Consider the following 14,153-nt stretch of genomic DNA (forward strand, 5'->3'; position numbering starts at 1 on the left):
GGGAACCACAGAGAGAGAGAGAGAGAGAGAGAGAGAGAGAGAGAGAGAGAGAGAGAGAGAGAGAGAAGAGAGATAGAAGAAGATGTCTGGCATTGTCTTCTGCCTTCAGCATAGGTGTGCGTTCGGGCATACATATGTGTATACATTCCCTGGGCATATAACCATGTAGCACATACACACACTCACACATGCACCCCCCCAATCCCATAGATTTAAAGCAGTGTGATTAAATTTGGCTTATGAATGAAAGAAGTTCTATTATAACCAATCCCCTGCTATGTGTTTTGTAAATTCTGTAGTTTTCATTTTCTGTAATTGTCTGTGGTCAGCTACAGCCCAAGCAATACTAAGTGGAAAATAAGAAAAAGAAGTAGTTCTTCCATTTTTTTTATTTTTATCTTTTTTTATTTTTATTTATTTATTTATTTATTTTGATTTTTCGAGACAGGGTTTCTCTGTAGCTTTTTTGGTTCCTGTCCTGGAACTAGCTCTTGTAGACCAGGCTGGCCTTGAACTCACAGAGATCCGCCTGCCTCTGCCTCCGGAGTGCTGGGATTAAAGGCGTGCGCCACCACCACCCAGCTAGTTCTTCCATTTTAAGCTGCTTCTTTAGCAGTGCTATGGCTATTCTATCTTACCATTGTTACTCTATTACTGTGGTAAGTTGGCAAGTTAAACTTTATTCTATGCACATATATGTTTGTATGTATGTATGTATAATATAAAAAACACAATTTATGAAGGGTTTGGTATTGCCCTTGGCTTCCAGTTTCCATTGGGCACTTTGGCACATAAGCTCCAAGGAAAAGGTGTGACTCAACATTAATTTGTGGGATGTATCTGTGCAAGAAAGCAAGCATGTTTTCTCTGTCACTCTCGTTCTTTCTTTCGGTCTTCTATCGGGAGCACGGCTATGGGGCTGCAGCTCTTCCTCCTAAGAACATGACGGACATGAAGCAGTGGCAAGGATTCATGCGGGGCTGGGCTGCTGGCAACAGTGCGGTGACACATACGAGTTTGGAAAGATATGTTAGTGACTTTTCTGTCCTATGATGAAACATGATGACAAAATCATCTTATAGAAGGAGTTTTATTTGGCTTATAGCTCCCAGGGCGTAGAAGTCTATCTTGCTGGAGAGTTAAGACAGCAGACTGCAGGCATGGAGGTATGAGCAGGGAACTAAGAGATCACATCGCAAGCACAAGCAAGAAGCAGCGTAAGCAAACTTGAACTGGGGCCAGGTTATGCGCTCCCACAGACCATCCCCAATAGTAGAGCTCTTCCATCAATGTGCACCTCCCATAACCTCCACAAAGAGCAACATCAACTGGGGACCAAGTGTGGAGCCCATCAGCTTCATGTCTCCTAAGACCTGCCTCCTGCCTCCTGCCTCCTGCCTCCTGCCTCCTGCCTCCTGCCTCCTGCCTCCTGCCTCCTGCCTCCTGCCTCCTGCCTCCTGCCTCCTGCCTCCTGCCTCCTGCCTCCTGCCTCCTGCCTCCTGCCTCCTGCCTCCTGCCTCCTGCCTCCTGCCTCCTGCCTCCTGNAAAAAAAAAAAAAAAAAAAAAAAAAAGTCAACTCTGATTCTGATAAAAGGATCCCAGGAGCCCATCTGCAGCAGCCAGGACACAGGTGACTCTCTCCCAATGAGATGCAGTGTGACAGCATGGACTCTTAGTTGATAGGACCTATGATCCTCCAGAAGGCAAGCCTCTGGAAATGCCTGTGAAGGCTTGTCTAGATTAGCTTATTTGAGGTGGGAGACCCACCCTAAATGTGGGCAGTTCCATTGACACGATGGGGTCCCAGACTGGAAAAAAAAAAAAAGCAAAAAGCAAACAGAGAATAGCATTCACGGCTTTCTGCTTCCTGGCCGAGGACTCGGTGTGACATGGTATCTCCTGTTCCTACTGATGTGTCTTCCCTGTCATGGACTGTCAGCTGGAAATCACGTGACTTTTGGTGGGGTAGTTTATCACAGCAATGGGAGAAGTATCTAGATCACAGCCTGAACCATTATGTTGCAGACATAATGGCAAGCCTGCATCCTTGCACTTGGCATTTCTGTGAAGTTTTCCTGTGGGTTGTTAAAATAGGCTTGAGGGGAAATTTGGTGAAGAGATGATTAATTTCTTTTTGCTTGCTAAGGTCAAATTTAGTCTTAGTTTTCAAGAGATCTTTTTCTGCTACAAAGTTTTTCTCCTTTAAAGAAGATATTCAAAGTCTTTTCAACAAATATTTCTATTACTGCATGTAGTGTTTCCGACAGCAGTTGCTGGAGCCCATACTTCCTTGAATAAGCTAGAGCAGGTGGTCTTAACTAGGGGACTCACAACGGCTTTGGGGAAAATCTTTACCCATCAGCATAGTTTAGGATCATGTACCTCCCTAGGGAGATCATTCAAAGTTGTATTTTTTACCAAGAAGCCAAGGGATAATTGGACAGAAGCATAATTTTCATAGAAGGAATATTGTTATGTATAAGGACAAGTGGTCAGAGGAAATAAATATAGTATGTGTAAATTTGTAAATATCAAATTCCTATTATATGCGTATTTTTAGAAAGAACCTGGATATTCTTGTTGATGGTCATTCATAAATGGCCAGAAATTGTGAGATGATGAAAAGACAAACACACATTTGCCACAGTGCACAGAAAGCACATTGCAAATATTTAAGAGATTCAACAAGATCTTTTGAGGGCCTACTGTTTATACAGTCTTATTTATAACAGGCTGTAAGTTACTTAAGTAAAGAATTAACTACATCCTTCAACATTTTATCCTAGAGGCAGTCATTTAGTATATGTGGTAGTTTGAATGTTATTGGCCCCATAAACTCATAGGGAGTGGCACTATTAGGAGGTGTGGCCTTGTTGAAAGAGGAAGAGTGTCACTGTGGGGGTGGGCTTTGAGGGTCTCCTGTGCTCAAGATACCCCCCAGTGTCCCAGACCAGTTCCCGTTGCCTGCAGGATATAGAATTCTCAGTCTCTTCTCCAACATCTTGTCTGCGTGCATGCCACCATGTCCCACCATGGTAACAATGGACTACACCTCTGAAAATGGAAGCCACCCCAATTAAATATTTCCCTTTATAAGAGTTGCCATGGTGTCTCTTCACAGCAATAGAACACTGACTAAGACAGTAAAATTTTCTCACTGAATTTGGTATTGATACCGAAAAGTATAAGAAAATCATGAAGCATGTTGATGTGCTTTATGAAAAATAATATTTCTAAAAGAGAATTTGGTATTTATCACCAAATCATATGTACTTCCCCCCAGAGCGCATTCCACTCTTTTAACAGCAATGCTGTTTATCAAAGCGTTCTAAGAAACGAGAAGAGCAGCAACACATGGATTGTGATTCGGTAAGATATACATAGCAATTTGGGTAAAGAAAATGATGGTAACTAAATTAATATTAATTTGCATATTCTCTTATTTGGGGTAAATAAAAATATAAATAACAATGCTATAGTTTCGATGTGAAGTGTCCTGAACAGGCTCCTGTGTTTCAGTTCCTGTTTGCTTGATGGTGACATTATTTTGGGAAGTTGTGGACAATTTGGAAGGTAGAGCCAGCTGGGAGAAGTGGGTCCCCAGAAGATGGACCTTGTGGATTATAGCCCAACCCTGCTTTCCCTTCCATCCCTCCCTCTTTTTCTGACCCCGCCATGTTACAAGGAGTCCCAGCATCAAGTTCCTGGGATAACGAACAGAACCCCAGTCACCATGCCTTCCCTACCACCATGGATGGTATCATCTTAAACTGTGAGCCAAGAAAAATCTTTATCCATACAATTGCTTCTTGTCAGGTATTTGGTCACAGTGACAAGTACCTGCACCAGAATTTATTAAAGATACCAACCAAAATAGCAACTTTCAACTTAGCACTATCAAAGCCAAGTCTACAGGAGCACATTGGCCTATTGTACATGATACAATACGATGGTATAGTGTACCTACGCCATGACTATTATCATCAATGGCTCCTCTTTCTGTGCAGAGACACTACTTCATCAGACACACACTTCACAAGCAGGTTCTCAAAGTTACCTAGGTCATGCTATATTTTCTTAACTTTAGCTGAAACATAAATCTATTCCTAGCCATTAAAATAGTAATAGGTGAATTTTCTTCCAAAAGTAATACACATGAAAAAGAATAGCTGACCATCTGGGAAGAGGAAGGGCACCGATGAAGGCACAGATATGATCAGTGTACTCTATATACATGCATTAATATGTCACAATGAAACCCATTGCTTTACAATCAAAATATACCAATTTAGAAAGAGAGGGAGGAAAAGTAGTGTCCATGAGCACTTGTGGGCCCTACACATGCATGTCTACATGTGCATCCATACACCAAGATCTCACTTCTCTGGTCTAAATGAGATGCACGGGTTGATAAAGGCACTGTGCTGTCCTGAGAAGATACCAACTTGCTGTTAGAACAGCGGCATCTGCTTTCTTACCTGGTCAAAGTTGCACAGAGCGGCATGTAAGCCGGCCAGCATCCCTGTGGGGGGCTCATTCGTGATCTTAATGGAATTTTCCAGGAGGCCTTGAGGGATAATGTGCTCCTGTGGGGAAGGTGCAGCCTCAGCACTCATGAACACCCGGTAATCTCCGTGACTCCCTTGGCTGAACTTCTCAAGGAGTTTCTCCAAGGTTCCTAGCCATTTGGCTACCAGATGGATATTCTGCAAGACAGCAGGGTTCATGACTGCTGTGCCATTTCAGGACACAAACGATTTAAACTAGAGTATTAGAACATATAAATACGTTGACACCTCGGGGAGCCTTGCATGTTTCTGGCCTTGAATTCACAGTATGTGCCATCATGCCCGCTCCTTTGTTTTTATACAGGAAAAGAAAAACAAGCCCAGATAGAATGGAGCACTGAACACATTAAATTCCGTAAAATCTCTGTGAAGCTGAGCCCCCATCCAGTCCACATGACCTACTTTGAACAGTGGCGCAGCAATCACTTGTGAGATGGAGTTGCCTACAACTTTGCTTTGTTATAGTTAAACTCAACTACTGAGAGGTATCTGGGTTATCTTAATAAAGTGTAAGAAAGTATAAGCTCTACCGTGCATAACTATACCTGATCCCATGCCCCTACCCTGGCAAGAGATGTTTTTGTCCCCGACATTACTTGGTTTGGAAACCTCCTCTAGTCAAACTCATTAGCATATAGACTCAAAAGATGTAAGGGAGAAAGGCTAACTAGAAAGAGAGCAACACTCACTTCGTAAGATGCTCTGTGTATCCTAACATACTCTACTTCTTAAATCCCAGCACAGTCAATAAATTTCCCCTTCCTCAAAGACACATGCTCTCTCAACATAATTATTTTTTGCTTTCAGTTTCATGAGTTGCAAATTTGATCTGCCAGTGTTATTTATTAAGTGTGAGTGTATGTGTGTGTGTGGTGTGTATGTGTGTGTGCGTGTGGTGTGTAGTGTGTGGTGTGCGTGTGTATGAGAGTGGTGTGTGTATGTGTGCATATGTGTGGTGTGTATGTGTGGTGTGTTTGTGTGTGATGTGTGCATGTGTGTGTGTGCGTGTGTTGTGTGTGCTGTGTATGTGTGCTATGTATGTATATGGTGTGTATGTGGTGTGTGTGTGTGTCAGTCAGAGATGATTGAAAGTCTGTTCTTTTTCTTCCAAAATGGATTGTAGGTATTGGAATCAGATGGAGTCTCCTGACTGACCCTGAAGAAGTTTTGATATGTCATTATTTCCAACAGAAAAAAATAGTCAAAAAATGGTAACAGCTACAAAGGTGGGGAGTTAGAAGCTGAAGGGAGGGTAATAGGAGTGTTCTCTGAACTTGTGTGATCATTCTCATTATTCACCTCCTTGCAGTGATAAACACTGCACAGGTAGGTGTGGGGGGCTAAACAGACGTGCTGAAGCTTGACCTGAACTTCACAGTGTGGCCAGATTTAGATACAGAGTTCTTTCAAAGGGTTACTAAGGCTAAATATGGCCAGTGCGACAGCGTCTAGGGCAAGGTCCCTCAAGCCCAGAGGGGAAATCATATTCAGATAACCACTCTCCTTCAGGGACAAAGGCCTCAGAAGAGACTAGCACGCCAGCTCCGACTTCCAGCCACACCAACTGTGAAGGATTAAGCATGTGTTACTTAAGCGAGTCAGCCTGATACTTGGTTCAGCAGGGCTGGAACCTTAATGTAGGAGGAAGAACTCCAAGTTTCTTCTGCATGCTTGCTTCTAGCTCATGAGGACAGGGCATCTCACACCTAAACGAGCCATGCACGAACGGGAGTGATAGACAATAAGAAAACTTACTTTGCTTGTTCATTTATTTCCCAGCATAATGCCTGTGTACCATATGCTACCTAACTTGAAAAGTTTGCATGAAACAAATGCAAGAATATTCTAGGTGGTGACTTTGAAATCAGGGAGTGAAAAGCCTGTGCAATTATCCCTTAGCTCTTATTTCTTTAATAGCACCCATTGCACTCATGAGAAATGATTGTAATACTTGCCAGATCCATTCACAAATCTTCTGGTACATATATGAGATACACAGCTGCCACCGCCACCTTTGTGACTGCCTTTCTTGATTGTGGAGACTCCAGTGAACTGCTAACTGACAGCCTGATGGAGGTTGTATCTACTTACAGTAAGAATCAGCTCAGGGTTTGGGTAGAAATTACTTGATATCCACATCCATGTTGTATCCCTATGCAGATATAGTTCAATATAAATTATAAATAATGTAGGAAGATCCCATTATTATATGGGTCTAGTCTTCCTTTAGAGTGTTGCTTTTTCTTTTATCTACCAAAGGGATTTTGGAACCCTTAAGAACACTGAAGGCCTGACATGGACTCTCCTCCACAATGCTGCTTGTACGGCTAGACGGGTGGACAGTAGACACGCTCGGATAGACAGATTCTGCCTTGTGGCTTCAAGTCTACTATAGAAATCTCAAAGCAGGCACATGACACAATGAGGCCTTTCAGGCTTTCTTTTTAATGATAAACTTACCATTTAACTTCTAGGGGCTAACCGGAAGCTCACATAGGGATCAAACAGGAGAAACTGTCTACTTTAAGTCACAGGCTCTTCTGAGGATGACTCTATCCTTGTCTCTTTATCTGCAGTCTGAGTCCCTGGATGCACGAGCACTTATGACGGACTCTATCTTCTCTAGAAGACTCTGAGGTAGCCACCATGTCCAACCAACAACTGCTGTGTCTGAGAATCAACTCCTCCACTGCAACCCAACTGACTCTGTGCCTCACAATGGGACACTGTTCCAAGTGCCCAAGTGAAGGTCTTAATGAAAACTCATCTGTGTAGAAGGTATCACCAACATACAATGGTACTTCCTTGTAGACAGAATTCTGCTTGGGCTTTGGGCCAGTTTCTGCACTAATCTAGGTTCATGCCAGGCAGAAATGCAATGTGTACCAAACTTCTATTCTAGAGCCATTAATGCGTATCTAGAACAGAATTCTAGAGCTACCAGGGAAAGCCAGTGGTGAACCTTGGAAGAATGGGTGCGTGGTTGGTTGGTACTAAGCAGAAACTGTGCCATAGCATCTCTGTGGGCTAATCCAAGACTCCCTTTCCTCACATCTACATGAAGGACAACACTGACCCTAGAGCCTTGCCACAGTGACTGGAGACAGGGCATTCCATGAGCTGCCTCCTCATGGACCTGTGGGCTGACCGTATTGCATACCAAATATCCATCACCAGTCATGCTGGTAGCTAACAGGGCTTGCTGTAGGGACTAGTCAAACTCCCTGATGGTCCAGAGCCGGTCTGTGTTCCTGAGGCTCTGGGTGCTCTTATGAGAATCCTAGGCCCAGAAGATTACATTGGAGGACACTGAGTTACAGAATCTTAGATCTGTGCCTATCTGCTCTAGAAGGGACTATAGGAATTGTCTCCTCTAATTTCTTAATTTACAATCAGGCCACATGATTGTTTAGGGGCCAAGTAGAGTTGTAGAAGAATATACATAATTTATATACATGTGTATTGTGTGTGTGTGTGTGCAATTTCTGTCAACTCTGAAGTGACATGTTAACTTTGAAGTGACCCACGATTTTCATACTATGACATTAGAACGGTCATCTCTATTAGCTTGCTCACTTCCAGTCTCTTTCTCACTACAGGGACTATGGATGTGGGAGGGTCTGCAGATCACCGTGTACTAGAATAAGGACCCCTCCCTGCGGGGCCGAGCGGGGCAGCAAGGTATGGCTTAGCCTTTGGGTTCACACCAGGGTTTTCCACGAAAGCTTCATACTCGCCTGAAGGATGACCCAGTGCCCTCCGATGGCAGCTTTCTCCAGCGCCATTTCTGCCTCTAGCTCCTGACCTTGCCCTAGAGACACATTGTGGAACTTTCCAGAGTCAATTGTAAACCCAAGTCTTCTGCCTGTGGAGAATACAACATGGAGGGCGGGGGTGAGTGGGAGGAGAGACAAACGCTAAGCTGAGAGGAAAGTCTGGAATTCTAGGGTCTAATTTACATCTGTGGTCACAGCTGCCACCTGATAGGTCACCTTCCTGTGGAACCCAGTGACCTCTCTATTGTTTCCTTGGCATTATTTTGAGCTCTTTCCAGCTGCCTCCCTACAAGCATTTTGAAAAGCCGTGGAAGTCGGTTTCTTTGGTTTTATGATAATGAAGCTTTTGACATTTTGATAGACGGCAGCATTGTTAGTGAGCTTTCTAAACTCCTGCAGGAGAAGGCGCTTTTCGCTCAGAAAGGAGCAACATGTGGTAGATATCGCATCCATTCTGAAGGGGTTGGCTCATTGGGTAAATGTGCCGGCTCTCACCTTGTGAGGCTGCATCTAAATGGAGCCCAGGCAGGTCACAGCTACATTAACCTGGTATTCCTGGAGCAGGCTGTGGGGAACAGTAATCCGCAGCACAAAGCGACAATATCTCACACAATCGAATAGAGTTGCCCTAATGACCGTTATTTAGTCACAGGGGGTACAAGATCACAGGAGCATGGAGAAAATTGCCCTCTGGCCCTCACGTCGTCAAGAGGTAGAAAACAGGACAAAGGAACCTTGCATTATGCCAGCCAGATGAATGTTCTGTTGGCGCATGTCTCCAGACCGCGGTGTTATTAGTTGTGCATTTTCCACAACCCAATCTCCAAGAAATAAAAAAAAAAGAAAAAAGAAAACTGAACAGAAAGGGTGGGCAGGGGGCTTCCAGACAAGAGAGGGTGGGGCTGGTGCCTCTTGGCTACTCACCAAGCACCTCTAGGTCTTTCAGGGCGTCCACACCTGGAGACAGGATGAAGAACACTGGGGTGGCGGGGCTGCTTTCTTCACATGCTCTACCCAGATCCAACCTGCTCCTCTCCACGTACTTTGCACCTAGCTTCTCTTCTACAAAATTTCTGTTTAAGGAAAGAACATGCAAAAACAAAACAAAACAACAGCAACTCTTCCCAAGAAAACAAAACAAAAAATTGGATGACTGAATTTGAACTTGAAAAGTGTCAGTGTTTGGATAGGCTAGGCACAAGAAAGAAACCAGCTATGTTTACTGTAAGAGGTGTCTTTAGGAGAAATCCACATAGATTCATGCAGGCCATGTATCGTGTATTGCCCCCGGACTTGAGACACTGAGAATCAGAAGCCTACATTGCATTCTGGGGTCTCCTTCTGAGTACCATCATCCGTCCACATATGCCTTTGTAGCCCCCAAACCTCCTACCAGACCCCCTCCTCCACTACTTATTAACAGTTGATTAGGCTTGCCATAGTGTAATTTTCCAGCCTGCTGGGCTTCTCATGAATATACAAATGCTTTTTGGGGTGTTTCTAACAGGGAAGTGCAATTAAGCAGGGGTTATTTCCAGCTGCATCAGACCTAGCAGAAAGCAGTTCTGCTAAGCAGAGTGAGCTTCTAAAGCGGGTTTCCACAGAGGCCTCTTCAAGGGGAAAACTGGCCAAACTAGATGAAGATCTTCCACATGGATACCGTGGAAGGAAAACAGCACACGGGATGCAGCTGGGAATGCTTTGGTTGGTGAATTCAAATTAAAAGAAGACTGGTGTGCTTAACTGAGACAGTGCTGTGGGCTGCCGTTCTGCTTTTAAAGCGCTCTGACTGTAAAGTTAGAGTCTTGTTTGACACACAAAGCCTTCAGAGCCAACATGGCTAGTAAAGAGAAATGACGGAAGTGGACCATGTGTGCCCCCGATCTCACCACTCTGCCGACACCCAGACCTTCCGTGAATATCCCCACCATTTCCTCAGTCCTCACACTCACTTCAGAATCCAGCTTTTTGGGAGGGTGTACCGAGTCTGTGTATAGATTAGGTCACTGTTCAATGTTTAGCATTCTTTTACAGTAATAGAGATTATAGAGTTGAAATTTTAGTAGGGTTCTCCTCATTCCTAGGACCACGTTCCTTCCGTCCGTACCAATCTGTGTTGCTGAAAAGGTCATTGCTCACCTCAGTGCATACGTCATCCTGTCGGGTCTCACTGCTCTCAAAATAATCAGCTTCTGTATTAAGCTTTTCTTCTTCCATTCTTGTGGTAACTTTTCTTTTTCTGGACACTCTGATTCTACCCATTTCCTCCACTGCTTGGCAGATGCTTCCACATCTCGGTCTAGGCCTCGGAATTCTTCCATGAGGGCAACTGCCTGCAGTGTAACATGGCAGCATGAGGGAATAGAGAAAGGGGATGCCGTGGACACAGTTCACAGCTCGAGACAGACTGACGGCAGCCCTCACGTTACTCTGAAGATCTTTTGAATGCTTTCCCGTCTAACTTATTGCTGAGGCTCGGTGACAGGGTGAGTGAGAAGCCTCGGCAGGAGGTGTGCCAGATGAGTGTGTCTGTGCTGAGGGTAGACGCAGGACTGTCTTTGCCAGCTCTTTCCTAACTCAGCACGCTCTCTGTAAGTATGTCCCTTTGCTAACTGCTCTGTCCTCTGCCTCCCTTCTCAGCTATCCTAACAAATGCACTTGTTTTTTTTTTTTTTTTTCCTGTTCCTGGCTGACTCTCTCTCTTATTTTCTTCATAACCCACCTGTTTGTGCCATCTGTTTTGTGTTGAGACCCTGAGGTCTGACACGTTTGAATCCATAATTCTTTTTTAAGATTTATTTTTATTGTTTTAATTATGCGTATGGGGGTATGTGCACATAAATGCAAGTACACAGAAAGGTTACAGATGTGAGGTCCCTGGAGCTGGGGTTCTAGGCAGTCGTGAACCGCCTGATGTTGGTGTGGGAATTGAACTCAGGTCCTCAGGAAGAGCAGGGCATGCTTTAACCACTGAACCATTTCTCCAGCCCACGGATCTATAATTCTAAAGTGATAATTGAGAGTACAGATTTCTAAAGCTGCTGTCGACGGGCTGGACAGATGGCTTGGTGGTTAAGACACATATACACTATGTTTTTGAAAAGTCTGAAAGAATCTAAGTATATATAAAAATAAGGTACAAGCTATTTTCAGTGCAGGGGAGCGCTTTCTTCTTAGAACAGAAACCAGAGCAGACTTAGTGTGTGTTGGTCATTATTCAGGGCCTTGGAGTTGAGGAAGTTTCAGCAATAAGATCTGGCAGAAAAGTAGAGTAAGGCCACCCGCTGGCACACACCTTTAAGCCCAGCACTTGGGAGGCAGGGGCAGGTGGAGTTCTGTGAGTTCAAGGCCAACCAAGTTTACAAAGAAAGCCCCAGGACTTCTGGGACGGTCACACAGGGAAACTATCTCAAAAAACAAAAAAGGAAACAACTTCAAAAAAGTAAGGATGAGGGCTAGAGAGATGGCTCAGCGGTTAAGGGCATTGCCTTCTCTTCCAAAGGTCCTGAGTTCAATTCCCAGCAACCACATGGTGGCTCACAACCATCTGTAATGAAGAGGTCTGGTGCCCTCTTCTGACCTGCAGGTATACACACAGACAAAATATTGTATACATAATAAATAAATACATAAATAAATATATATATTTTTTAAAAAAGGTAAGGATAACTGGGGTTGGAAGTCATCAATTCAACTTTGTTAAACACTATTGTTTGTGTATGTGCATGTACATATGTTGTATGCACATTTGTTGTGCATGCACAGGCACATGTGCACATGTGTGTATATGCACATGTGGAAGCCACAGGTGGATGCTGGGGTCTTCTTCAGTTACTCTGTACATTATTACTATTATTATCATAATTATGGGGGAGCGAATTCAAGACATTGTTTCTCTGTACAGCCCTGGCTGTACTCTGTAGAATAGGCTGGCCTTGAACTCAGAGGTCTGCCTGCCTCTGCCTCTGCCTCCTGGGGGCTAGAATTATAGGTGTGTGCCTCCATCAGCCTGCTAGTCAACCTTATTTTTTGAGACAGTGTTTCTCAATGAATCTGGAGCTTACCAACTCTGCTATATGTGCTGACCAGCAGGCTCCAGGGATCCTCCTGTCTCTGCCTCCCCAAAGCAGGGGTTACAGATGCATTGCCACCATGTGGATGCCTGTATCAATTGAACCTCTCTCCAACCCTAGCTTAACCACTTTATAGTAAGACTAAACTGTTGTCCTCCTTTTTCATTGTTGCTGCCTTTGAATTATGGCTATCTGTCCTAGTCAGCAACTGCGACTCTGAGGCTACCAGCAGAGCTGCAGCCTGAGGAAATTCTGTTCCCTCAGGTGACAGACTCTTTCAAAGCACTCTTACAAAGAGAGCTTATCTAAATCTCTATCCCTTGAAGGAGCTCAAGACTCAAAGGTCCAGGTAGAAGTTTACTCCCCAGAGAGGCTGAATAGCAAGCGGCTCACCTCCTAGCCTTCTCCACCTGGCTCCTCCCTTCAACTCCCAGTCCGCTAGTTGCTGACATAGGTCTCCCGACCACATGCGAATTTTATTTAATCAAACACATCTTTGCATCATTAAACAAATGCTCCAGAGCATAAACAAAAGTAACACACCTTAAAATAATATTCTAGAACACTAAACTACTATATTGTGCTATTTCAAAAACTATTGTGAAAAGGTAGAAAACCATAGTTTAAAAAAAGAATCAGAACAAAGAAACTAGATTTAGCTAAATTAAAGGATGATCTTTTCTATCCTTTGATTTTTGTTTTTAAATCAAAGGTCATGACAACTGCACATAATTTCTACTAACTTTTCCTCCCATACATCCGCCAAAAGCTCTTTTATCTTTAGATAAGAAAATAACCAACTGAATGATACAATGTATATAGCTTGTTCTAAAATGTAAGGGATAAAATAATTTATTTAACTTTATTTCATGTGCATTGGTGTGAAAGTGTCGTATTCCCTGGAACCAGAGTTACAGACAGTTGTGAGCTGCTACATGGGGTCTGGGATTTGAACCCTGGCCCTCTGGAAGAGCAGCAGCCCTCTTAACCGCTGAGCTATCTCTCCATCCCTCGCTATATCATCGTTTTATGGATTTGTTTTTCTACATTAGGGAAACCTATTGTTTGAAAGAAAACATTTAAGAACCGAGAAAGCAAATTCCTCTCATACCTTGACAGCACTCCACGACTGAGCAGTGAGGAAATCAACAGGACTTGAGTAAGTGTGGTCAACTGGGAACCGAAGCAGGAAGTCCAGCTCCAGGGGGTCGATCTCCTGCCTTCTCAACAAAACCTTGAGAGAATACACGTGTGCAAAAGATGAATTGGTTTCCGTCAAAATCACAATGCCAGAAGCTGCCACCATTAACCAGACGTGACGGGTGAGAATCCTAGCGGGTCTGTTCTGTATTTGAAGACTGTATTGCGACTCTTAGATTATGCAGATGATCTCAAAACCCAAACCAGCAATCAATAGAAAATACTTGAGGGTTCATTTTTTTCCAGTTCTAACACCTCCCGCAATAAACAACATAACTGAAATGTACTCTCATCCCCACTGGCGCAGCGACTAATAGCATCTGATTTCATAACCTGCCTTCACATCGACTCCTTTAAGTCTTCTGTAAGAATAAGGAAGAAACGATAAGCAGGCCTCACTAGAAATTGGAGCATGAGACTTGGGTGGAGCTTTTTTACTTATTCCTCGAGGTAAAATATTTTTAAAATGTATTTTAATTGATGAAATATATACTGAAATATATATATTTATGGAATAAAATGTGATGTTTTGATAC

General features: G+C 43.6%; 1 protein-coding gene across 6 annotated transcripts in view; it reads right to left on the reverse strand.

Annotated features, from left to right (window-relative positions):
* Dnah11 (dynein axonemal heavy chain 11) overlaps positions 1-14,153 on the reverse strand; it is a 324,204-nt gene that overhangs the window by 28,161 nt on the left and 281,890 nt on the right. For all 6 annotated transcript variants that reach the window (XM_050120839.1, XM_050120837.1, XM_050120838.1 and 3 more), the window contains 5 exons: positions 13,529-13,651; positions 10,484-10,677; positions 9,269-9,417; positions 8,306-8,433; positions 4,479-4,706 (listed from right to left, as the gene is read on the reverse strand). In XM_050120839.1, coding sequence (XP_049976796.1) covers positions 4,479-4,706; positions 8,306-8,433; positions 9,269-9,417; positions 10,484-10,677; positions 13,529-13,651 — 822 coding nt within the window. The remainder of the gene's footprint in view (positions 1-4,478; positions 4,707-8,305; positions 8,434-9,268; positions 9,418-10,483; positions 10,678-13,528; positions 13,652-14,153) is intronic.

Source organism: Alexandromys fortis, unplaced genomic scaffold (genome assembly GCF_014885135.2).
Source record: "Alexandromys fortis isolate MF-2015 unplaced genomic scaffold, M_Fortis_MF-2015_v1.1 scaffold_182, whole genome shotgun sequence".
Classification (NCBI taxonomy): Eukaryota; Metazoa; Chordata; class Mammalia; order Rodentia; family Cricetidae; genus Alexandromys; species Alexandromys fortis.